This window comes from Pristiophorus japonicus, chromosome 22 (assembly GCF_044704955.1).
Source record: "Pristiophorus japonicus isolate sPriJap1 chromosome 22, sPriJap1.hap1, whole genome shotgun sequence".
Classification (NCBI taxonomy): Eukaryota; Metazoa; Chordata; class Chondrichthyes; family Pristiophoridae; genus Pristiophorus; species Pristiophorus japonicus.
In genome coordinates this window covers 61549042-61576198 of record NC_091998.1, presented here as the reverse complement: position 1 = coordinate 61576198, position 27157 = coordinate 61549042, and the positions used below count along the sequence as shown (strand labels likewise).

The following is a 27157-nucleotide window of genomic DNA, read 5'->3' as shown; positions in this document are numbered from 1 at the left end:
CCCACATTCCTGTGGCCTGCAATTTTTGGCATGGTCTTTGTGTCTTCCACTGTGAAGACCGAAGCAAAATAATTGTTTAAGGTCTCAGCCATTTCCATATTTCCCATTATTAAATCCCCCTTCTCATCTTCTAAGGGACCAACATTTACTTTAGTCACTCTTTTCTGTTTTATATATCTGTAAAAGCTTTTACTATCTGTTTTTATGTTTTGCGCAAGTTTACCTTCGTAATCTATCTTCCCTTTCTTTATTGCTTTCTTAGTCATACTTTGCTGTTGCTTAAAATTTTCCCAATCCTCTAGTTTCCCACTAACCTTGGCCACCTTATACGCATTGGTCTTTGATTTGATACTCTCCTTTATTTCCTTGGTTATCCACGGCTGGTTATCCCTTCTCTTGCCGCCCTTCTTTTTCACTGAAATATATTTTTGTTGCGCACTATGAAAGAGCTCCTTAAATGTTCTCCACTGTTCCTCAATTGTGCCACCGTTTAGTCTTTATTTCCAGTCTACTTTAGCCAACTCTGCCCTCATCCCACTGTAGTCCCCTTTGTTTAAGCATACTACGCTCGTTTCTTACACAACTTCCTCACCCTCAATCTGTATTACAAATTTAACCATACTGTGATCACTCATTCCGAGAGGATCTTTTACTTGGAGATCGTTTATTTTTCCTGTTTCATTACACAGGACCAGATCTAACTTAGCTTGCTCCCTTGTAGGTTCTGTAACATACTGTTCTAAGAAACAATCCTGTATGCATTCTATGAATTCCACCTTCAGGCTACCCCCGTGCGATTTGATTTGACCAATCGATATGTAGGTTAAAATCCCCCATGACTACTGCCGTTCCTTTTTCACATGCCTCCATTATTTCCTTGATTATTGCCCGCCCCACCGTGAAGTTATTATTTGGGGGCCTATAAACTACGCCCACCAGTGACTTTTTCCCCTTACTATCTCTAATCTCCACCCACAATGATTCAACATTTTGTTCATTGGAGCCAATATCATCCCTCACAACTGCCCTGATATCATCCTTTATTAACAGAGCTACCCCACCTCCTTTCCCTTCTTGTCTATCTTTCTGAATCGTCAGATACCCCTGTATGTTTAATTCCCAGTCTTGGCCACCCTGCAACCATGTTTCTGTAATGGCCACCAAATCATACCCATTTGTAATGATTTGTGCCGTCAACTCATTTACTTTATTTCGAATGCTGCGTGCATTTAGGTAGAGTGTTTTCATCCTAGTTTTTAAACCATGATTTTTAGTTTTGACCCCTCCTGCAGCCCCTTTATATTCACTGGCCCTTTTTGTTTCTTGCCTTAGGTTTCTCTGCCCTCCACTTTTACTCATCTCCTTTCTGTCTTTTGTTTTTGTCCCCTTTTTGTTTCCCTCTGTCTCCCTGCATTGGCTCCCATCCCCCCCCTGCCATATTAGTTTAACTCCTCCCCAACAGCACTAGCAAACACTCCCCCAGGTGCAGACCGTCTGTTTTGTACTGGTCCCACCTCCCCCAGAACCTGTTCCAATGCCCCAGGAATTTGAATCCCTCCCTGCTGCACCACTGCTCAAGCCACGTATTCATCTGAGCTATCCTGTGATTTCTACTCTGACTAGTACGTGGCACTGGTAGCAATCCCGAGATTACTACTTTTGAGGTCCGACTTTTTAATTTAGCTCCTAGCTCCTTAAATTCGTCTCATAGGACCTCATCCCTTTTTTTACCTATGTCGTTGGTACCAATGTGCACCACGACAACTGGCTGTTCTCCTTCCCTTTTTAGAATGTCCTGCACCCGCTCGGAAACATCCTTGACCCTTGCACCAGGGAGGCAACATACCATTCTGGAGTCTCGGTTGCGGCCGCAGAAACGCCTATCTATTCCCCTTATGATTGAATCCCCTATCACTATCGCTCTCCCACTCTTTTTCCTGCCCTCCTGTGCAACAGAGCCAGCCACGGTGCCATGAACTTGGCTGCTGCTGCCCTCCCCTGATGAGTCATCCCCCTCAACAGCACTCAAAGCAGTGTGTGTATCTGTTTTGCAGGGGGATGACCACAGGGGACCCCTGCACTACCTTCCTTGCACTACTCTTCCTGCTGGTCTTCCATTCCCTAGCTGGCTGTGGACCCTTCTCCTGCGGTAAGACCAACTCGCTACACGTGCTACTCATGTCATTCTCAGCATCATGGATGCTCCAGAGTGAATCCACCCTCAGCTCCAATTTTGCAATGCAGTCCGTCAGTAGCTGGAGGCAGATACACTTCTCACACACGTAGTCGTCAGTGATGAAGAAAGACTGGATCGACTAGGCTTATATTCACTGGAATTTAGAAAATTCTGACGGGATTGGACAAGTTAGGTACAGAAAGAATGTTCCCAATATTGGGGAGGTCCAGAGCCAGGGGTCACAGTCTAGGGATAAGGGGTAAGACATCTAGGACCAAGATGTGAGAAACTTCTTCACTCAGAGAAATGTGAACCTCTGCAATTCTCTACCATAAAAAGTTGCTGAAGCCAGTTCGTTAGATATATTCAAAAGGGAGTTAGATGTGGCCCTTACGGCTAAAGGGATCAAGGGGTATGGAGAGAAAGCAGGAATGGGGTACTGAAGTGCATGATCAGCCATGATCATATTGAATGGTGGTGCAGGCTCGAAGGGCCGAATGACCTACTCCGGCACCTATTTTCTATGTTTCCTATGCCAATAAAAAGTGAATAGACTTTTCATTCCCCAATTGGATGATTCCTGTCTGTCAAACAAACTTTTGTCCCAGGTCCCATATTCTTATAACTAGTAAACATACGTGTGCATAGAACTTTTTTCTCCCAGTTTTGCTCGCAACAGTGTCCTGGAGAATAATCTTTCATTCCTGGAGGGTTGGCAACCCTAAGTGGGACCTAGGAGCTCTCCCTTGTCCGGGGATGAAACCTCCCCTAGCATTCCCTCCCCTGTCCACCCCATGGGCGCAGTGACTCTGAAGCCGCCATGTTCAAACACCAGCTGGATACACCAGTATGTCACGCTGCTTGTGGCTTGGTGCTTGCAATTCAACGGTGCCCAGCATCCAATCTCAGCCACGTCCCAAGGTAGACTAAAGGCCCTTCTGCATTTAAGCAATGGCACTGCTAGATTCTCCATCCCATCATCAGTGGTCCTCGTCAATGTCCAGCGACCGGCGACACCGACCATACACCCACGGATCTGGCACTGTTGGCTGGTGCTCTCCTATAACTAAACCCATGGTCCTGATTTGATCCCGATTGCCGATAGAATTGTGAACCTTCAGCCTCCAACAAACTGTGTTTGGAGCAGGGACAGAAATGAAGTCAAACTGCTTCGGAGATTTGCAAGATTGATTCTTGGGAAGAGAGAGTTGTCCTATGATGAGAGATCGTGTAGAATGGGCCTACACTCTCGAGAGTTTAGAAGAATGAGAGGTGATCTCATTGAAACATGCAACATTCTGAAGGGGATTGACAGGGTAGATGCTGAGAGGTTGTTTCCCCTGGCTGGAGCATCTAGAACTAGGGGGCACAGTCTCAGGATAAGGGATCGGCCATTTAAGACCGAGATGAGGAGCAATTTTTTCACACAGTGGGTTGTGAACCTTTGGAATTCTCTGCCCCAGAGGGCAGTGGATGCTGAGTCTCTGAATATATTCAAGGCTGAGATAGATAGAGTTTTGGAGTCCAGGGGAATCAAGGTATATGGAGATCGGGCGGGAAAGTGGAGTTGAGGTGAAGATCAGCCATGATCTTATTGAATGGTGGAGCAGGCTCAAGGGGCCGAACGGCCTACTCCTATTTCTTATGTTCTTAAACAGGAGCTAGCAGCGCATGAGAGCTATTTCCTGTATCACTTCCCGTGTGAACGTGGCAAATGGAATTTAATGGCCCTCCTAATGGGCAGTTTAAGATTGACCTGAGCAGGACATGGGACAGTGTCACTGGGACGGGTGAAGGAAGAACCGAAGAAGAAAGCAGCTCTTGCACACGGATTCCCCGGCCAACACTTACCAGCTGGCAAGGTGTTGTATCTGGCTGTGTTGTTGTTGTTTGCATTGCCTTGGGGGTCAGTCTCTGGGAATGTTGTGCACTCTCTGTTTACCACGTCGTGGCTCAGCAAATCGACCCTCTGCTGGAAACAAAACGGAGAGAATGCCACACGTTTCTGATCTCTTGCGCTGTAACGGAGGAGACGTTCAACCGAGGCCCCGTCTGCCCTCTCAAGCGGACGTAAAAGCAGTGACCACCCTCCAAAAGTACCTCATTGGCCGTAAAGCGGTTTGAGACCTCCAGTGGTCATGAAAGGTGCTATATAAATGCAAGTCGTCTTTCTTTCTTCAATGCAACTCCACCCACCCATTGTCTCTGGCTGGCTGTTTCTATTTAATCGCAGAATGGCCCCCTCAGCACTGTAAAACTCCAATCGAAATAGTATAGAAATTTACAGCACAGAAGGCAGCCATTCGGCCCATCATGCCTGTGCTGGCTCTTTGAAAGAGGTGAGGCATTGCACATGCTTTGGAAGAAGATGCAGCAAGAATCTATGCTTCAGACCAGATTTCGATTCAACTAACAAAGGTTCAAACATTACTTCCCTTGCAAAGGGGCATTTCCATCACCACCACTTGGAACCACACAGTTAGTAGCTCATCACTATGACCTTCGGCAGGTGTGAGGAAGAGATTCCAAGTAGAAAGAAGGACACTTTCAAATGGGAGGGTGAGACTAGATGGTTGGGGACTTGGCCTGGAGGGTGGTGCACGGAGCAGTCCCATGCAATAAGTTTTTAAGTCGGTTCACGGGCTCCCAGGCCGCCTGCAATTTCTGCGGTCTAGAAGAGTCCGTGTTCCATGTTTTTACTGTATGTGTGAGGTTGCAGCCCCTCTTCCATTATTTGAAGGGGCTGCTCCTCAAATTCTGTTGGCACTTCAGTCCCACGCTCCTGATCTTTCGGCACCCTGTGCGGAGGGGAGCGGGCAGGTCAGAGGGCCTCCTCGTAGGACTGCTCCTGGGCATGGCCAAGGGGGCCATCAGCCGGTCCAGGCAGCGGGCGGTCGAGGGGGTCGTTCAGCCCGACTGCCTGCCTCTCTTCCGTGCTTACATCCGCGCCAGAGTGTCCCTGGAGATGGAGCACGCGGTGTCCACCGGTACGCTCGCGGCCTTCCGCGAGAGGTGGGCGCCGGAGGGACTGGAGTGCATCATCACGCCCGGCAACCAAATTTTAATTTGATCATTTAAATTTAAAGTTTAATTTGCTGGTTAAAGTGCCTCTCCCCCTTTTAGCCAGGGGGCACTTGTATAATTTGTGTGTTGGTGCCCTCAAAAAAAAACAAAAAAAGGGGGCACTGGGAAAAAATGTATTTTGGAGTGTGACCCCCCCTTGCAGGGGGCATTTGTTTAAAGTGCACAACTAAAGTAGTTGAGACTAGATGTTGCAACTGTTTGTCCACCTGTGCTGACTTGTGTCGTTGTGTCTATACAGGATTGGATCACATACCTGGTCCAATTGTGAGTTTCACGGGTCTCAGACTTACTGAGTGGGCATTGCAGTGGGGTCAAACTTGGGAGCTCCAGTATGCTGCCCCCCATAGTGTAGGCAGTGGGCCTCTGCCTGTGATTTCCCCACCGGACAGCAAGTTCTGAGCCTCCCCACCGCAGGAGGAGGGCTAAAATGTAAAAAAAAAAACTGGTGTTTCTTTTAAATTCATTCTTGGGATGAGGGCGTCGCTGGCAAGGCCGGCATTTATTGCCCATAAAGAAAGAAAGGCTTGCATTTATATAGCGCCTTTCGCGACCCCCGGACGTCAATGAAGCACTTTTTGGAGGGTAGTCACTGTTGCATTGTGGGAAACGCGCCGGCCTACTTGCGCACAGCAAGCTCCCACAAACAGCAATGTGACAATGACCTGGTAATCTGTTTTTGGTTATGTTGATTGGGGGATAAATATTGGCCCCAGGACACCGGGGATAACTCCCCTGCTCTTCCTCAAAATAGTGCCGTGGGAATTTTGGCGTCCACCTGACAGAGCAGACGAGGCCTCAGTTTAACGTCTCATCCGAAAGACGGCACCTCCGACAGTGTGGCGCTCCCTCAGCACTGCACTGGAGTTTTTTAAGTTGATACAACGGAGTGGCTTCAGAGGACTGTTAAAGGTCAATGCACCAGTGTTAGACTGCAGTCACGTCAATGCCAGACCGGGTAAGGGCGGCAGGTTTCCTTCCCTAAAGGACATTAGTGAACCATTTGGGTTTTTACGACAATCCGACAGCTCTGTGCCCACTTTTACTGAGACCATCTTTTTATTTCCACATTTCTAAAAATTCTAATTCTCAAACTGCCCTGGTGGGATCTGAACTCGCGTTCTCTGTATTGTTAATCCGGTAACAGAAGCACTGCACCCCCCTGTTTCTCCATAGCACGGTCAACAGCAGAGAGAGGGGCACCTGGACATGGACTTGGGTCGCAGAGTTCCCACTAACCCAATGCCGGCCCAGAATTCCAAGCAGGCCACCATCTGTGCTCTTCCACAGGGTGGGAACCAAGAGCACCAAGACAGGAAGAACTTCCCCGCCATCCCAAAAAATGCACGACTTATGAGGAAGGGTTGAGTAGGTTGGACCTCTACTCATTGGAATTCAGAAGAATGAGAGGCGGTCTTATCGAAACGTATAAGATTATGAGGGGGCTTGACAAGGTGATGCAGAGAGGATGTTTCCACTGATGGGGGAGACTAGAACTAGAGGGCATGACCTTAGAATAAGGGGCTGCCATTTAAAACTGAGATGAGAAGAAATTTCTTCTCTCAGAGGGTTGTAAATCTGTGGAATTCACTGCCTCAGAGAGCTGTGGAAGCTGGGACATTGAATAAATTTAAGACAGAAATAGACAGTTTCTTAAACGATAAGGGTGTTATGGGGAGCGGGCGGGGAAGTGGAGCTGAGTCCATGATCAGATCAGCCATGATCTTATTGAATGGCGGAGCAGGCTCGAGGGGCCGTATGGCTGACTCCTGCTCCTATTTCTTATCTTCTTATGGTTCTATAAAGCTCGAATGTCATCATTTTCTGACGTACCGTGTGCCGCGAGCCTCGATCCTCTGGGGGCGTCTGACTGGACACGTGGCCAAAAGGATCATCCATGTACGTGTTGGGCGTGGTGATTCTTCGCAGCAGCAAACCACTGGAAACAATCAAAAAATATCATCGCGAGGGAAACAGGCAGATGTCAGCCCGTTCGTTAGCACAGCACCTCCTCACCGTCCCAAACTGCTTCCCTTTCGCTCAATCACCCATCAGCAAGATGGCGGTTCAGGAGCACCGCGGAGGGCGGGGGGGGCGGGGTCACCTCTAACCCCAAGCGTGTATTAACCCCCCCCCCCCCCACCCTCCCTCAGTGACTCTCAGCTGGTTCCTTGTGACCAGTAACAGGATAGCACTGGCGAGCAGGTAGAAATAAATCACCCATCCACCTTCTGATCCCAGGAACGGTTTGTTGCAGAATTGGAAGGTGCAAATATCCAACATTCAGATACGGGTCTTCCTTCTGCTTTGGAACCGAGGATCGGGAGGAGGCCATTCAGCCCCTCGAGCCTGTTCCGCCATTCAATGGGATCTTGGCTGATCTGTGACCTAACTCCACATTACCCGCCTTTGCCCCATATCCCTTAATACCCCTGGTTAACGGAAATCTATCGATCTCAGATTCATAATGAACATCAATTGCCGTTTGCAGAAGAGTTCCAAACTTCTACCAGCCATTGCATGTCGAAGTGTTCCCCCACTTCACTCCTGAAAGGTCTGGCCCTAATTTTTAGGCTTTGCCCCTTAGTCCTACACGCCCCAACCAGCGGAAATAGTTTCTCTGTCTACCATGTCAGTTTCCCTTAATATCTTAAAAACTTTGATTAAATCACCCACTGGCCTTCAAATTCCAGAGAATACAACCCGAGTTTGTGTAATCTCTCCTTGTAATTTAACCCTTGGAGTCCGGGTTTCATTCTGGTAAACCTACGCTGCACTCCCTCCAATATTCTTCCTAAGGAAGTGAACACAGTGCTCCAGGTGAGGTCCAACCAGGGCTTTGTACAGCTGCAGCATAACTTCTACCCCCTTGTAATTCTAGTCCTCTAGACATAAAGGCCAGCATTCCATTAGCCTTTTTGATTATTTTCTGCACCTGTCCAGGACATTATCTATGTACATGGACCCCGAGTCTCTTTGGACATTCCCTGTTTCCAGCTTTTCACCATTGAGAAAGTATTCTGATCTATAATTTTTAGGTCCAAAGCGGATGACCTCCCACTTCCCTACATTGAGATCTAATTGCCACAATTTTGCCCATTCACATAATCTAGTAATATCTCTGTAATTTTATGCTTACAATGCCGCCTATCTTTGCGTTTACTTTAATTATGAATGATAACATTACTCTGTGAATGAAACATGGAATTTAGCTAACAATTGCCTGAGTCTTCTCTTTTTGTAAATTTAAAACCAATGTACATGGCTCTGGTTGGGGTGGAGTGCAGAATGTTTCAGTGTAAGGGGTGTCACAGTTGTGTGAGGCGGACTGCTCTTTGCCTCTCCGTCATTGTTCATAGGTTTATATGTTACCTTCAGGGCTGCTGACCGAGGGCCGTGCGGCTCTTTGTCGGCCGGCGTGGACACGATGGGCCGAAATGGCCTCCTTCTGCGCTGTAAATGTCTGCTTCTATGTACCCGCTCTCTATCGCATTGGAGACTGCACAGACCCTCTCCGGGGCTGAGGGCAAATCAGAGGATGAGAATCCCAGGGCGGTCTCTCGCGGCAGGGAAATGTTCAGCCGCAAGTATCAGGCCAGATAATCTGTTTATTGGTGTTAGTTGGGGAATAAATATTGGCCAGGACACCGGGGATAACTCCCATTGCTCTTCTTCGAAATAGTGCCATAGAATCTTTTAGGTCCACCTGAGAGAGCAGACAGGGCCTTGGTTTGACGTCTCATCCGAAAGATGGCACCTTCGACAGTGCGGCACTCCCTCAGCATTGCACTGAAGTGTCAACCTAGATTTATGTGCTCAAGTCCCTTGGGTGGGACTTGAACCCACAACTTTCTGACTCAGAGGTGAGTGTGCTGCCCACTGAGCCACAGCAGACACTGATTAAAAATACTACACCCAGAAATGAAAAAATATAGACGTCTGAATAATAAACCTGAATTTTCAGACCTGCAGTTAATATTTTAATGCTTTGTCTAACCTAACCATAATTAATGTAATTTTAGTTAACCATTTACTGATTTTTCACTGCTGTTCTAATGCACATTATTCATGGTGACCGAGGGAGTCAGAAAGACAGAGGATTTTCGTCTCTATCCAACAACAACAACTTATATTTGTAAAGCGCCTTTAACATAGAGAAACGTCCCAAGGTGCTTCACAGGAGTATTATGTGATATAAATTTGACACCGAGCCGCATAAGTAGAAATGAGCACAGCTTGGTCACAGAGGGAGGTTTTAAGTAGTGTCTTGAAGAAGGAAAGCGGTAGAGAGGCGGAGAGGTTTAGGCAGGGAGTTCCAGAGCTTGGGGCGTAGGCAACAGAAGGCACGGCCACTAATGGTGGAGCGATTATAATCAGGGATGCTCAGGAGGGCAAAATTAGAGAAGCGCAGACATCTCAGGGGGTTGTGGGATTGGAGGAGATTACAGAAATAGGGAGCGATTTGAAAATAAGGATGAGAATTGTGAATTTGAGGGGTTGCTTAACCGGAAGCCAATGTAGGTCAGCGAGCACAGGGGGTGATGGGTGAGCGAGACTTGGGGCGAGTTAGGACACGGGCAGCCGAGTTTTCGATCACCTCTAGTTTATGTAGGGTAGAATGTGGGAGGCCGGCCAGGAGTGCGTTGGAATAGTCAAGTCTAGAGGTAACAAAGGCATGGATGAGGGCTTCAGCAGTGGATGAGCTAAGGCAAGGGAGGAGATGGGTGATGTTACGGAGGTGGAAATAGGCGGTCTTAGTTATGTTGCGGATATGTGGTTGAAAGCTCATTTTGGTTGCAAACAGTCTGGTTCAGCCTCAGAGAGAAGTTGGGGAGAGGGATGGAGTCAGTGGCTGAGGCGGGGTCCGAAAACAATGGCTTCGGCCTTCCCGATATTCAATTGGAGAACATTTCTGCTCGTCCAGAACTGAATGTCGGACAAGCAGTCTGACAATTTAGAGGCCATGGAGGGATCGAGAGAAGTGTTGGTGAGGTAGAGCTGGGTATCGTCAGTGTACATGTGGAAACTGACTCCGTGTTATGATGCGTCCACTAAAGAGAGAAGAATTGTTGGCCAAATTCCATGTTTCATTCACAGAGTCACACTATCATTCATAATGAAACCGTCAGCGCTGGGAATGAGCAGCGGCCAGTGCGGGGATTGGCGAGGCTGGTCTTACCTGACTTGGCTTCCATCCCTTGGAGCGGTCTGTGTTCCAGTCTGCAGGACAGTGTCTTCGTACAGATGAGCTGATTCTGTGTCTGTTGCACATCCTGCCAGCAGGAGGCCGAGCCACCGATCCCTGTCCTCAGGCGAGCTGGTCTGTTGGAAACACTGTGTGAGCTTCACCATCCAGTCCAACACACTCACCCCGGCCCCTCTCAACCTTCTCTGCTGTACGGAGAACAACTCCAGCTTCTCCGGTCTATCTACGTAACTGAAGTCTCTCATCCTTGGAATCATTCTCGTAAATCTTCTCTGCACCCTCTTGAAGGCCTTCACACCCTTCCCAAAGTGCGGGGCCCAGAATTGGACACAATACTCCATTTGAGGCTGAACCAGTGTTTTATACAGGTTCATCATTTTTGTACTCTATGCCTCTATTCATGAAGCCCAGGATCCCATAAGCTCTTTAACCGCTTTCTCAACCTGCCCTGCCACCTTCAGCGATTTGTGCCCATATACCCCCAGGTCTCTCTGTTCATGCACCCACTTTAGGATTGTACCCTTTAGTTTATTTTGCCTCTCCTCATTCTTTCTATCAAAATATATCACTTTGCACTTTTTTGCGCTAAATTTCATCTGCCACATGTCCGCCCACCGGCCTGTCTATGTCTTCCTGAAGTTTATCACTACCCTCCTGACTGTTCACTGTACTTCCAAGTTTTGTGTCACCTGCAAATTTTGAAACTGTGCTCTGTACACCCACATCCAAGTCATTAATATATATCGAGAAACCCAGTGGTCCCAGAACCGACCCCCGGGGAACACCACCATATACCTTCCTCCAGTCCGAAAAACAACCGTTCACCACTACTCCCTGTTTCCTGTCACTTTTCCAATTTTGTATCCAAGCTGCCACTGTCCCTTTTATTCCATGGACTTCAACTTTGCTGAAAGCCTATTGTGTGGCACTTTGCCGAACGCCTTTTGGAAAACCATGTACACCACGTCAACCGCATTGCCCTCATCAACCCTCTCTGTTACCTCATCAAAAAAACTTGATCAAGTTGGTTAAACACGATTTGCCTTTAACAAATCCGTGCTGGCTTTCCTTAATTAATCCACGCTTGTGAAAGTGACTGTTCATTTTGTCCCTGATTATTGTTTCTTAAAGCTTCCCAGCTACCGAGGTTAAACTGACTGGCCGATAGTTGCTGGGTTTATTTTTACACCCATTTTTGAACAATAAGTGTAATATTGGCACCGCCCCTGTTTCTAAGGAGGATTGGAAGATTATGGCCAGTACCTCCGCGATTTCTTCCCTCAGCGTCCTAGGATGCATCCCATCCGCTCTTGGTGACTTATCTACTTTAGGTACAGCCAGCCTTTCTAGTACCCTCGTCTTTATCAATTCTTATCCCATCCAGTATCTCCTCTACCTCCTTCTTCACTATGTCTATGGCAGCATCTTCTTCCTTGGTGAAGACTGATGCAAAGTACTCATTTAGTACCTGGACTGAAGATCAGATGAGGGCATTCATGGCCTTGCAGTTCCGAGGATCAGGCTGTTGCCTGCACCACTGGAACTGAGGCCCAGAAACATCAGCACCTTCAGGAGAGATGAGGAGGGGAGGAATCCCTCCAGAACCAGGGGTCACAGTCTAAGGATAAGGGGTAAGCCATTTAGGGCCGAGATGAGGAGAGACTTCTTCACTCAGAGAATTGTGAACCTGTGGAATTCTCTACCGCAGAGAGTTGTTGAGGCCAGTTCGTTAGATATATTCAAAAGGGAGTTAGATGTGGCCCTTACGGCTAAAGGGATCAAGGGGTATGGAGAGAAAGCAGGAATGGGGTACTGAAGTTGCATGATCAGCCATGATCGTATTGAATGGTGGTGCAGGCTCGAAGGGCCGAATGGCCTACTCCTGCACCTACTTTCTATGTTTCTATGTAAGGCATCTACATATTCGCATCTCACAACCCGGACATTTAAACCCAGGAACATCTTACCTGCAGCACTGCCAAATCCTTGCGCTGGTGCGAGACAGTCAGCTTATACTTGTGGCCTGCGTCTGCCTGGCTTCTAACCTCGCATCCTTGTAGATTGACAGAGTAATGCAAGCTCCCAGCCCCACTGATACCTTGGTACATCATCAGCACTCGGTCCTCCACATGGCACCATAGGGTCTGCCAGTGACTGTTCAGGAGCACCTTGAGATAACCTGGCAGATCAGACAGAGCAACGTCAGCTAGCAGTCACATTCCTAATTACTGCCCCCACCCCCCCTCCCCTCCCCACCCCTCCCAACATATATCCATGGTACACAAAAACAAAATACTGCGGATGCTGGAATCTGGAATAAAAACAGAAAAATGCTGCAGATCTCAGTGGGTCAGGCAGCATCTGTGGAGAGAGAAAGCTGAGTTAACGTTTCGGGTTGATGATCCTTCGTCAGGCTATATATCCATGGCAACCTGTCATCAGTGCTGAACTACCTCAGAAATCCGGGCCCCTCTGTTCAAACTTTGGAAAATATTAGAGTTACATGAAATCGGAAGTGAAGATTACAGAAAGGAAATGCGGCAGCCCATGCAGCAATGTCATTGGTCGAGGAACTAATCGAGGGACCAATTACAAACCCGCCCTTACCTTGTACGTGAATTCCAGGTCAGTCCGTTCTCAGTCTCCCTACACGGGTTTTCAGCACAGAAACAGGCCATTCGGCCCAACCAGTCCGTGCAGGCGTTTATGCTCCACTCGAGCCTTCTCCCGTCTTTCCTCATCGAAATCTATCAGCATAACCCTCTATTCCCTTCCCCCTCCAATGCTTGTCTATCCTCCCCTTAAATGCAGCTATTCTATTTGTTTCAGCCACTCCCTGTCGTAGCGAGTCCACATTCTCACCACTCTCTGGGTAAAGAAGTTTCTTCTGAATTCCCCTATTGGATTTCTTGGTGACGATCTTATATTGATGGTCCCTAGTTAGGCTCTTCCCCACAAGCGGAAACATTCTCTCTGCATCCACTCTATCAACGCCTCTCCAGCTGGGTATGGGTGGGACTGCACTCGCCTGGTTCCATTCCTATCGATCTAATCGTAGCCCGAGAATCACCTGCAATGGCTTCTCTTCCCGCCCCCGCATCGTTACCTCAAGGATCTATCCCTGGCCCGCTATTTCTCATCTACATGCTGCCTCCTGGAGCCATCATCTAAAAACACAGCTTCCAAATGTACGCTGATAACACCCAGCTCTACCTCACCACCACTTCTCTCGACCCCTCCACTGGGGCTAAATTGTCAGGCTGTTTGTCAGACGTACAGCACTGGATGAGCAGAAATTTCCTCCAACTACATACCGGGAAGACAGAAGCCATTGTCTTCGGTCCCCGCCACAAACTCTGTTCCCGTTTCGAGCCATTGACTCCATCCCTCTCTGTAGCATCTGTCTGAGGCTGAACCAGACTTTTCGCAACATGGTGTCATATTTGGCCTAGAACTTAGCTTTTGGCCACATATCCACGCCATAACTAAGACCGCCTATTTCCACCTCCGTAACATTGCCCAACTCTGCCCCTGCCTCAGCTCATCTGTTGCTGAAATCTTTATTCATGCCTTTGACTATTCCAACGCACTCATGGCTAACCTCCAACGTAAATTTGAGTTCATCCAAAACTCAGCTGTCCTAACTTGCACCAAATCCTGTTCTCCCCTGTGCTCGCTGACCTACATTGGCTCCCGGTTAAGCAACGCCTCGATTTAAAAATTCTTATTCTTGTTTTCAAATCCCTCCATGGCCTTGCCCCTTCCTATCTCTGTAATCTCCTCCAGCCCCACTCTCCCCTTCCGGAGATGTCTGCGCTCCTCTAATTCTGGCTCCTAGAGTATCCCTGATTTTAATTGCTCCACTATTGGTGGCCGTGCCTTCAGCTACCTGGGCCCTAAGCTCTGGAACTCCCTCCCTAAACCTCTCCGCCTCTCATTCCTCCTTTAAGATGCTCCTTAAAACCTACCTCGTTGATCAAGCTTTTAGTCACCTGTCCTAATGTCTCGCTATCTAGCTCGATGTCAAACTTTGTGTTATAAAGTGCCTTGGGACATTTTATTACTTTAAAGACGCTATATTAATATAAGTTGTTGTTGTTGCTGCTGAGTGGAGATGTACAGACTTCTATCTGAATAGGTGCTATATAATGGTACAACATGATTCGTTGATTGGACACTGTACACAGGATTATTGGACAATGTACTCACAAGTAGATTTTTATTAGGTAAGGTTATGAAAGCATATGGAGCAAAAGGTGGGTAACTAGAGTTGAGGTACTGATCAGCCATGATCTAATTGAATGGCGGAGCAGACCCGAGGGGCTGAATGGCCTCTTTCTGTTCCAACTGTTCTTATCTTCCTGCAAGAGAGCTTTTTTGCCGCTCTGATGTCATAATGAACCGCTCTGATGTCACAACAAACCGCTCTGATGTCACAACAAACCGCTCTGATGTCACAACAACTTCCTGACGACATCATTAGCAGCTTCAATCCCTGACACATGAAGATCCCCATTTGGGGGAAATTCTGCTAGAAATGTCAGTTTCACGGCAGAAGACACTAAAAACATCCCAATAATAGATAATGAAGGGGCTATAGGGAGGGAGGAATTTAAAACAATCACTATCACTAAAGAAAAAGTACTCGGTAAAATAATGGGACTAAAGGCGGACAAGTCCCCTGGACCTGATGGCTTGCATCCCAGGATCTTAAAAGAAGTGGCTGCAGAGATAGTGGATGCATTGGTTGTAATCTACCAAAATTCCCTGGATTCTGGAGAGGTCCCAGCAGATTGGAAAACTGCAAATGTAATGCCCTTATTTAAAAAAGGAGGCAGACAAAAAGCAGGAAACTATAGACTGGTTAACCCAACATCTGTCGTTGGGAAAATGCTGGAGGCCATTATTAAGGAGGCAGCAGCAGTACATTTGGAAAAGCATAATTCAATCAAGCAGAGTCCGCGTGGTTTTATGAAAGGGAAATCATGTTTGACAAATTTACTGGAGTTCTTTGAGGATGTAACGAGCAGGGTGGATAAAGGGGAACCAGTGGATGTGGTGTATTTGAATTTCCAGAAGGCATTCAATAAGGTACCACATAAAAGGTTACTGCACAAGATAAAAGCTCACAGCACGGATAGCAGACTGGCTAACGAACAGAAAACAAAGAGTTGGGATAAATGGGTTATTTTCTGGTTGGCAAAAGGTAACTAGTGGGGTGCCACAGGGATCGGTGCTGGGGCCTCAACTATTTACAATCTATATTAATAACTTGGATGAAGGGACCGAGTGTAATGTAGCCAAGTTTGCTGATACAAAGATGGGTGGGAAAGCAAATTGTGAGGAGGAAACAAGGAATCTGTAAAGGGATATAGACAGGCTAAGTGAGTGGGCAAAAATTTGGCAGATGGAGTATAATGTTGGAAAGTGTGAGATTATCCACTTTGACAGGAAAAATAAAAAAGCAAATTATTATTTAAATGGAGAGAGTTTACAAAATGCTGTGGTACAGAGGGACCTGGGGGTCTTGGTGCATGAAACACAAAAAGTTAGTATGCAGGTACAGCAAGTATTCAGGAAGGGAAATGGAATGTTGGCCTTTATTGTGGGGGATAGAGTATAAAAGCAGAGAAGTCCTGCTACAACTGTACAGGGTATTGGTGAGGCCTCACCGAGAGTACTACGTACAGTTTTGGCCTCCGTATTTAAGGAAGGATATACTTGCATTGGAGGCTGATCAGAGAAGGTTCATTAGGTTGATTCCTGAGATGAGAGGGTTGACTTATGAAGAAAGGTTGAGTAGGTTGGGCCTATACTCGGAGTTTAGAAGAATGAGAGGTGATCTTATTGAAACATATAAAATTCTGAGCGGGCTTGACAGGGTAGACGCAGAGAGGATGTTTCCCCTCGTGGGGGAGACTAGAACTAGGGGGCATAGTTTCAGAATAAGGGGTTGCCCATTTAGAACTGAGATGAGGAGGAATTTCTTCTCTCAGAGGGTCGTAAATCTGTGGAATTCTCTGCCCCAGAGAGCTGTGGAGGCTGGGTCATTGAATGTATTTAAGGTGGAGATAGACAGATTTTTGAACGATAAGAGAGTGAAGGATTATGGGGAGCAGGCAGGGAACTGGAGCTGAGTCCATGATCAGATCAGCCATGATCTTATTGAATGGTGGAGCAGGCTCGAGGGGCCGAATGGCCTATTGCTGCTTCTATCTTCCTACACTCCCATTTCTACATCTTTTGTCACAAGTATTTTGAGTGTCTGTGGGTGTGGTGGGTTCTTTATGAGGAACAAACAGCTGCTCAATCCAATATGGCTGCCGAGGGTTGCGAATGTTGCTTTGTCCGTATGGTCAGTATCTCAGGTCTGGGTCTTAATCCCCGACCACCCACCTTAAACTGCCACAAAGAGCTGGCAGGACTTGTATGGGCACATGACCCAGGGCCACGTCACACCTGAGGGGTTATGCAACCTGGCCTCACAATGAAAACCATGACAACATGACAGCAAAGTGGCACAAACTGTGCATTTCAGCATGGGATGGATGTTGTGGCAGAGGTAAAGTGTCTCAGGTAGCAACACAAATGGACACCCTGCTTATTAACAAGCTCCACCAGAAGATTTGAGTTTCACTGGCGTCTACTGATGATATTGCTGTGAAGAACCAGACTGAGATCCTTTGCTGTCTATGCAGACAAAGTAGTCGAATTTCTCCGATCTCCGTTTGAGAACTGTAATGTATGCCCCTGTAAGTATGCTCACAGGTTTGTAGAGCTGTTGCATTGTGAGTGGCTCAGCCAGTCACGTGGTGTTCACAAAACTCCATAAAACCCCAGCCAGTTGGGTCCAGGTCATCCACGATGAGGTATGCAGTTGTGAGCCTAGTGGATGAACTGGTAATGTGTAGTGTGATTGTTGAACCTTTTGTTAATAAACCAACTAGTTCTTAAAAGTAGAAAATGCTGGGAATCTCAGCGGGACAGGCAGCATCTGTGGAGAGAAACAGTTAATGTTTCAGCTTCTGACGAAGGGTCATCGACCTGAAATGTTAACTCTGTTTTTCTCTCCACAGATGCTGCCTGACCCGCTGAGATTTCCAGCATTTTCTGTTTTCATTTCAGATTCCAGAACCGCAGCATTTTTCTTCTGTATTAGTTCTTAATAGCAATGAGTTGCTATGAATTCTTAAGCGAAGAACCCATGAAGCAAATACATTACAAGAACGCTGACCAACAAATGAGAGTAGGAACACTCACTGGTGACAGATTAGGAAAAGGGGAGGTGCAACGAGACCTGGGTGTCATGGTACATCAGTCATTGAAAGTTGGCATGCAGGTACAGCAGGCGGTGAAGAAGGCAAATGGCATGTTGGCCTTCATAGCGAGAGGATTTGAGTATAGGAGTAGGGAGGTCTTACTGCAGTTGTACAGGGCCTTAGTAAGGTCACACCTTGAATATTGTCTTCAGTTTTGGTCTCCTAATCTGAGGAAGGACATTCTTGCTATTGAGGGAGTGCAGCGAAGGTTCACCAGACTGATTCCTGGGATGGCAGGACTGACATATGAAGAAAGACTGGATTGACTAGGCTTATATTCACTGGAATTTAGAAGAATGAGAGAGGATCTCATAGAAACATTTAAAATTCTGACGGGATTGGACAGGTTAGATGCAGGAAGAATGTTCCTGATGTTGGGGAAGTCCAGAACCAGGGGTCACAGTCTAAGGATAAGGGGTAAGCCATTTAGGACCGAGATGAGGAGAAACTTCTTCACTCAGAGAATTGTGAACCTGTGGAATTCTCCACCATAGAAAGTTGTTGAGGCCAGTTCGTTGGATATATTCAAAAGGGAGTTAGATGTGGCCCTTACAGCTAAAGGGATCAAGGGGCATGGAGAGAAAGCAGGAATGGGGTACTGAAGTTGCATGATCAGCCATGATCTTGTTGAATGGCAGTGCAGGCTCGAAGGGCCTACTCCTGCACCTGTTTTCTATGTTTCTATGTAAAGCACCTCATCATATCGGTCTCATCGCACTTGCAGAGGAAGAAGGCTCAGATTGAGACTGCAATAAAACCAGTACTTCTGGACAAGATCAGCAATCAGGAGGAGGTGTTAATTGCCCAGGTAATACATGTCATGGCCCAGCAAGGGAACCTTGAGCCAGAGGGAGGAACAGCGATAGTGCAATTCCTCATCCAACAGTGTGCTGCACCCCATTGATTCAGGGACCCTGGCACCACCCAATCAGCAGCCAGAGATGAACAATGAGTCACACGATGTGAAAGAGTGATGTGTTTGATCACAACTGCAGTGAAGATGGAGGATGTCCTATGGCCATCCGTACTGGAGTTTGTCAGTGTGGCCCAGTACACCAAGGCTTTAACAACACTCTGCAGTTGTGCAGCACATCTGGGGAAAGGAAGCTGCGAGCCAGTCGCGAAAGCTTTTCCCTTGCTTACTGTCATGTATGTATATTCTGTTTGTAGCCACCAGATGGCGTCATTGTTGGAGGCCACTGAGCAGCACGCACTTGGTGCTGCTCAGGTATAAAAGGCCAGCCATTTTGAGAGTCAGGCATTTTGGGCCTAAATAAAGCAGAGCCAAGGCTGTACCTTGCTTCGTTAAACAGTACTCAGTTTGAACCTTTATTGCATACATCACATTTGGCGACAAGGATGGGACCTTTATTGCATACGTAACACTTACAATGAAGATGCCAAACTCCCTAAAGCACTGCTGACCCAGCTCCTCGTTGCCTGTATCAGGGAGGAGGCCGAGGAGCTGCTGCACTGAGTCTACTGAAAGTCCTGTGTCTCGAAATTCTGCTCGAAGCAGATACAATACAGCCACGGTTTTGCCCATTCACTTAATTTGTCAATTTAGAGGGCAGAGTGTCGCAACTGAGCTCAGCTTAGAGTAAGATTATGAGGGGGCTTGACAAGGTGGCTGCAGAGAGGATGTTTTCACTGATGGGGGAGACTAGAACTAGGGGGCATAATCTTAGAATAAGGGGCCGCCCATTTAAAACTGAGATGAGGAGGAATTTCTTCTCTCAGAGGGTTGTAAATCTGTGGAATTCGCTGCCTCAGAGAGCTGTGGAAGCCGGGACATTGAATAAATTTAAGACAGAGATAGACAGTTTCTTAAACAATAAGTGAATAAGGGGTTATGGGGAGCGGGCAAGGAAGAGGACCTGAGTCCATGATCGGATCAGCCATGATCGTATTGAATGGCGGAGCAGTCTCGAGGGGCCGTATGGCCTACTGCTCCTATTTCTTATGTTCTTATGTTCTCAAGTGCCATGTTTGGTTCCTGAATGCTATTGAAGAGATTGGTTAGGCAGACAATAACAAATCTTGAGAGGTTAGAAATTGCAGTGAGTGATCTGCAGTGTGGGGCCTCACCTGTGTCTCGGGTGGCTGTGCTGTCGACGACCATTTCACCCGTGGATCGCTCCGACTCTGGGCCTCGACTGGCCCTCAACACTGACTGCATGAAAGCACAGCACGTTATTGGAAACCTTTATACACAGCCCACGATGTGGGGTGGCCCGACCTGTGTGAGAACACCATCGCAGGTCGGGGCTATAAATAGAGCTGGAGCGCCCCCTGGAACATTGCGGGCGAAGGTGCGGCGAATGAGGGTACGGGGCCCAGAAGAGCCGAGGGCCCAGGGGCAGCACGGGCCCAGCCCACACTGTGCGACATGTGTGCGCACTAGGTCCGTGCAGCAGAGCAGGTCTCCAGCCGTCCTGGTTCAACCCTTGCCACTGGACCAAGATCTAGCTCTGTCAAGCCCCGTGTGGTGGCTGATGTGCAACGGTCACCCCACGTTAAAAAAATCCACGCACAGGCATCTTCCACCCTTTCAACTGGAGTTCAGGACCTGGAACGTGGAGTCCTTCATTGAAACATCTGTGAACTCATGTGGAAGCAAGTCATCCTCGCTTCGAGGGACTGCCGATGATGATGATTTAATGAACTGATTTTTTAAATCCACAGCTGCCGTGGAGGGATTTAAACTCACGGTATTGAACCAACCTGAACTGTAACCTTTGACCCTTATCCTCCTGACCGCTCGGTTTTGGTTAGTCCTGTAGTGGGATTTCTCCTACTTTCCCTTCCCAGTTGTGACGCAGGGTCCCTGCTCAAAGCGATGACCCATATCTCCTCCTTTCAGAGGCTGACGGACCAGCAGCTCGCAGCGCAGAAACGGACCATTCGGCTCAACAAGCCCATGCCGGCGTTTATAGAATCAGAGAAACTTACAGCGCGGAAGAAGGCCATTTCGGCCCGTCGTGTCCGTGCCGGCCGACAAAGAGCCGTCCAGCCTAATCCCACTTTCCAGCCCTTGGTCCGTAGCCCTGTAGGTTACGGCACTTCAAGTGCGCATCCAAGTACTTTTTATATGTGGCGAGGGCATTTTCGGAATGTCCACAAGATACCTCCTCACACCCTGGCGGAGCAGTGAGCAGTGCACTGATCGGCTCACCTTGTTTGAGGCGCATTTGCTGGCGGTCGCCGGCACCCTCGGTGAATTCCACGGTGTAGATCTGTAATTCGTGCGGCTGCTCACCTCCTCCACAACCTAAACGCAGTGCGGTCAAAACGGGAAAGACGGTAAAACCGCTGCACCACTCACAGAGGCGAACCCCCGTTTCATTTCAGACCAATTCGTTGTCACGTGCATCGCGTCCTTGTTTCCCCCACCCTCCCCACCGACTGACTCGGCCCCCACAAGCAGCAGTAGCCCCCTGGTACCTTAGTCCAGAAGCCACTCCCACGGGACGCGCTGCATTGGGAGCCTCGCATCGTTACCTCTGGTGTCCTCCAAGGATCTATCCTTGGCCTCACAGCCTTGTCCAACACCCTTTTTTTATTTGCTCCTGGGATGTGGGCGTCGCTGGCAAGGCCGGCATTTACTGCCCATCCCTAACTGCCCCTTGAGAAGGTGATGGTGAGCCGCCTTCTTGAACCGCTGCAGTCCATGTGGTGAAGGTGCTCCCACAGTGCTGTTAGGGAGGGAGTTCCAGGATTGTGACCCAGCGACGATGAAGGAACGGCCGATATATTTCCAAGTCGGGATGGTGTGTGACTGGGAGGGGAACGTGGAGGTGGTGGTGTTCCCATGCGCTTGCTGCCCTTGTCCTTCTAGGTGGTAGAGGTCGCGGGTTTAGGAGGTGCTGCCGAAGAAGCCTTGGCGAGTTGCTGCAGTGCATCTTGTAGATGGTGCACACTGCAGCCACGGTGTGCCGGTGGTGGAGGGAGTGAATGTTGAAGGTGGTGGATGGGGAGCCGATCAAGTGTCCTGGATGGTGTTGAGCTTTTTGAGTTTGGTTGGAGCTGCATTCATCCAGGAAAGTGGAGAGTGTTCCATCACACTCCTGACTTGTGCCTTGTAGATGGTGGAAAAGCTTTGGGGAGTCAGGAGGTGAGTCACTCGCCCCAGAATACCCAGCCTCTGACCTGCTCTTGTTGCCACAGTATTTATGTGGCTGGTCCAGTTAAGTTTCTGATCAATGGTGACCCTCAGGATGTTGATGGTAGGGGATTCGGCGATGGTAATTCCGCTAAATGTCAAGGGGAGGTAGTTAGACTGTCTCTTGTTGTGGATAGTCATTGCCTGGCACTTGTGTGGTGCGAATGTTACTTGCCACAAGCCTGAATGTTGTCCAGGTCTTGCTGCATGCGGGCATGGACTGCTCCATTATCTGAGGAGTTGCGAATGGAACTGAACACTGGGCAGTCATCAGCGAACATCCCCACTTCTGACCTTATGATGGAAGTCATTGATGAAGCAGCTGAAGATGGTTGGGCCTAGGACACTGCCCTGAGGAACTCCTGCAGCAATATCCTGGGGCTGAGATGATTGTCTTCCAACAACCACAAGATTTCCCCCCCCGATTCCCATTGACTTTAATTTTACTCAATTTGTCACCCATAACCACGGTTACTGTACTAGTTAGTCATTCATAACCACGGTTACTGTACTAGTTAGTCCCCCATAACAAAGGTTACTGTACTAGTTAGTCAGCCATAACCATGGTTACTGTACAAGTTAGTCACCCATAACCACGGTTACTGTACTAGTTAGTCATTCATAACAAGGGTTACTGTACTAGTTAGTCACCCATAACCATGGTTACTGTACTGGTTAGTCAATCATAACAAGGGTACTGTACTAGTTAGTCATTCATAACAAGGGTTGCTGTATAGGTTAGGCATTTATAACCAGGGTTACTATACAGGTTAGTCAGAGGCCTAACCGAGTTGAATTTCTGGTGCTAACACCTCCAAACCTTCCGCCAATCCTCCGTCTGCTCACGGCTCTGAAGTCCCAACACCACAGTCTCATTATTCGCTGTCGTAATCTTAAGCTCGTGCTGTATCTTCTTACTGCGTTTGAACTTGTAGACAACTCGCGATCCAGGCAGACTGAGCTCCATCAGGGGATACTGGTCCTTCATGCATTTATAGCACTGCAGCAGAGGAGAATCAGACTGGGTTAAGCACTGAAGGGGCGACACGGGACAGTCCCACACAATGTCCGTATCTGCACACCTCTGAACCCTTGCCTCTCCCACCCCGGGGAGGATCAAGTTAAGCTCACGGGTACACTGCATAGCTCTCTCACACCTGCCTGTGTATAACTGCCTGACGCTATGATGGGAACCAGTGGTCTGTAATCTTTGCCCCCATTTTCACTTGTTCCTTTCTTTGATTTCTATCCCAGAGCTACGCAAGAACGTAAGAAATGGGAGCAGGAGTCGGCCATTCGGCCCTTCGAGCCTGCTCCGCCATTCAATGAGTTCATGGCTGATCTTCGACCTTAACTCCACTTTCCCACCTATCCCCATATCCCTTGAATCCCTAGAATCCAAAAATCTAGCGATCTCTGCCTTGAATATACACAAAGACTGAGCCTCCACAGCCCTCTGGGGCAGAAAATTCCAAAGATTCACCACCCTCTGAGTGAAAAAGTTTCTCCTCATCTCAGTCCTAAATGGCCGACCATTATTCTGGGACTGTGACCCCTGGTTCTAGACTCCCCAGCCCGGGGGAAACATCCTCCCTGCATCTACCCTGTCAAGCCCTGTAAGAATGTTATACGTTTCAATTAGATCAGCTCTCATTCTTCTAAACTCCACAGGATATAGGCACAATCTACTCAATTGCTCCTCATGGGACAGCCCTTCTCATCCCAGGAAATCAATCTATCAATTATCAAATTTATTTGTTTTGTCTTATAACACTCCTGTGAAGCTCCTCAGGACGTTTTACTGCGTTAAAGGCGCTATATAAATGCAAGTTGTTGTTGTTGAATCATCCCATCCACCAGTGACCCATCCCAGGGAAGAGAGCCCATCATGAATAACGGCCAGCACTGCAGGTCTGTGAGGAGAACTATTGGAGTCCTCATCACTGCATTCTGTGTGGCTGGAATCTCGGGCTACTGGCTCCACAAGTTCCTTAGTCAGACACTCATTGTCCTCTGTCACAATTTCACGGGAGGCCTCTACGTGCTCGTGCTTCCTTCTGAGGAACTCTGACAGGAATTCAGGGAATCTTTTGGACAATTGTGGGTGATATGTCTGAAGACTAAAAGCCAGAATCAGGAAATTCTTGCAATGAACATTTCAAAGTGTCTGAGCGAGCTGTCGGCACAAACTCAGTGTACGAAGAGAGTCGGGGGAGGGGGGGGGGGGAGTCGAGGGGAGAGAGTCGGGGGAGGGGGGAGAGTCGGGGGAGAGTCGGGAAGGGGAAAGTCAGGGGAGGGGGGAGAGTCGGGGGAGGGGCGAGAGTCAGGGGAGAGTCGGGGGAAAGTCAGGGGAGGGGGGAGAGTCGGGGGAGGGGGAGAGTCGGGGGAAAGTCAGGGGAGGGGGGAGAGTTGGGGGAGGGGGGAGAGTCGAGGGGGGAGAGTCGGGGGAGGGGGGAGAGTCGGGGGAGGGGGGAGAGTCGGGGGAGAGTCGGCAAGGGGAAAGTCAGGGGAGGGGGGAGAGTCGGGGGAGGGGGGAGAGTCAGGGGAAAGTCAGGGGAGGGGGGAGAGTCGGGGGAAAGTCAGGAGAGGGGGGAGAGTCGGGGGAGGGGGGAGAGTCGGGGGAGGGGGGAGAGTCGGGGGAGAGTCGGGGGAGGGGGGAGAGTCGGGGGAGGGGGGAGAGTCGGGGGAAAGTCAGGGGAGGGGGGAGAGTCGGGGGAAAGTCAGGGGAGGGGGCAGAGTCGGGGGAGGGGATGAGCTGGGGGAGGTGGTCGGGGGAGGGGAAGAGTCGGGGGAGGGGGGAGAGTCGGGGGAGGGGGAGAGTCGGGGGAGGGGGGAGAGCCAGGGGAGGGGAAGAGCTGGGGGAGGTGGTCGGGGGAGGGGGGAGAGTCGGGGGAGGGGGGAGAGTCGGGGGAGGGGGAGAGTCGGGAGAAGGGGGAGAGTCGGGGGAAGGGGGAGAGCCAGGGGAGGGGAAGAGCTGGGGGTGGGGGAGGTAAAGAGTCGGAGGAGAGGGTCGGGGGAGGGGAAGAGTTGGCAGAGGGGGGGAGAGTCGGGCAGGGGAAGAGTCAGATCGAGGGAAGGGAGAGAGCCGGGGAGGGGGTGGGAGTCGGGGAGCGGTGAGAGTTGGCGAGAGGAAGGCTGGAGTCGGGAGAGTCAGGGGAGAGGGAGAGCAGGGTTGAATGGTATTGGAGGTTCAGGAAAGGATGGGATTGAGTGTCGGAAGTTGCTGGCTAGGACCCTGGATTTGAAGGAATGAGCAGGATGGGTGTGCAGGAACTTACCATCAGAACTTGGTCTTTTATGAGAAAGAGTTGCTTAGTCCATTGTCCCAACCACTTCTTCCGCCACAGAAAGCCGCAGATTCGGGAATCGCTGTGTGGCCGTGTGGGAGACTCTGTGGGGGCCCACCGAATGGAGCCCGTACGGTTATTCCCAGACACCTCCTCTTCTCCGTAAGATTCATAGTGACTGCTGTCTGAATCCACACAATCTGCAATCATATTCCATTCACATGCCTTCAGCATCACAACACAGAGCAACCGGGATTTAAGCTCCGCTGTGGGCACGTTGTAACATCCAGGTAAAACATCACAGCTCAAACTTCACAGGGTGGGGACAATACTGAGCCCCTGTAAACACTGACTGACCACCCAGGGACTCAGTATTGGCCCCACCCTGTGAAGTTTGAGCCATTACCACCACTCCCGGGGACCCCCTGTAAATACCAACACACTCCCAGGGACCCCCTATAAATACCGACACACTCCCGGGGACCCCCTGTAAATACTGACACACTCCCGGGGACCCCCTGTAAATAACGACACACTCCCGGGGACCCCCTATAAATACCGACACACTCCCGGGGACCCCCTGTAAATAACGACACACTCCCGGGGACCCACTGTAAATACCGACACACTCCCGGGGACCCACTGTAAATAACGACACACTCCCGGGGACCCCCTATAAATACTGACACACTCCCGGGGACCCCCTGTAAATACCAACACTCCCGGAGACCGTTTGTAAATACTGACACACTCTCGCGGACCCGTGTAAATACCAACACACTCCCAGGGACCCCCTGTAAATACTGACACACTCCCGGGCCCCCCCATTGTAAATACTGACACACTCCCAAGGACCCCCTGTAAATACTGACACACTCCCGGGGCCCCCCCCTGTAAATACTGACGCACTCCCAGGGACCCCCTGTAGATACTGACACACTCCCCGGGACCCCCTGTAAATACTGACACAGTCCCGGGATCCCCTGTAAATATTGACACACTCTTGGGAACCCCCTGTAAATAATGACACACTCCCAGGGAATCCCCTGTAGATACTGACACACTCCCGGGGACCCCCTGTAAATACTGACACACTCCCGGGGACCCCCTGTAAATACTGACACACTCCCGGGTACTCCCTGTAAATACCGACACACTCCCGGAGACCGCTTGTAAATACTGACACACTTCCGGGGACCCCCTGTAAATACTGACATACTCCCAGGGCCCCCCCCGCTGTAAATACTGACACACTCCCGGGAACCCCCTGTAGATACTGAAACATTCCCGGGGACCCCCTGTAGATACTGATACACTCCTGGGGATCCCCTGTAAGTACCGAAATGCTCCCGGGGACCCCCTATAAATACCGACACAGTTCCGGGGACCCCCCCTCTGTAAATACTGACACAATCCCGGGGACCCCCTGTAAATACCGACACACTCCCGGGGAGCCACTGTAAATACTGACACACTCCCGGGGAGCCACTGTAAATACTGACACACTCCCGGGGACATCCTGTAAATACTGACACACTCCCGGGGACCGCTTGTAAATACTGATATACTCCTGGGGGCCGCTTGTAAATACTGACACAATCCCGGGGACCCGCTGTAAATACTGACACACTCCCGGGGACCCCCTGTAAATACTGACACACTCCCGGGGAATCCCTGTAAATACTGACACACTCCCGGGGACCCGCTGTAAATACCGACACACTCCCGGGGAGCCACTGTAAATACTGACACATTCCCGGGGAGCCACTGTAAATACTGACACACTCCCGGGGACATCCTGTAAATACTGACACACTCTCGGGGACCCCTGTAAATACTGACACACTTCTGGAGACCCCCTGTAGATACTGACACATTCTTGGGGACCCCCTGTAAATATTGACACACTCCCAGGAACCCCCTGTA

General features: G+C 49.3%; 1 protein-coding gene across 7 annotated transcripts in view; it reads right to left on the bottom strand.

Moving 5' to 3' along the window:
* Positions 1–27157, bottom strand: part of LOC139235084 (actin filament-associated protein 1-like 2) — a 109883-nt gene that overhangs the window by 15563 nt on the left and 67163 nt on the right. For 6 of the 7 annotated variants that reach the window (XM_070866232.1, XM_070866229.1, XM_070866225.1 and 3 more), the window contains 8 exons: positions 25223–25431; positions 22765–22944; positions 20958–21053; positions 19871–19955; positions 12431–12642; positions 10437–10579; positions 7091–7196; positions 4028–4148 (listed from right to left, as the gene is read on the bottom strand). In XM_070866232.1, the coding sequence (XP_070722333.1) occupies positions 4028–4148; positions 7091–7196; positions 10437–10579; positions 12431–12642; positions 19871–19955; positions 20958–21053; positions 22765–22944; positions 25223–25431 (1152 nt within the window). The remainder of the gene's footprint in view (positions 1–4027; positions 4149–7090; positions 7197–10436; positions 10580–12430; positions 12643–19870; positions 19956–20957; positions 21054–22764; positions 22945–25222; positions 25432–27157) is intronic. The other variant, XM_070866226.1, reaches the window with a different exon arrangement.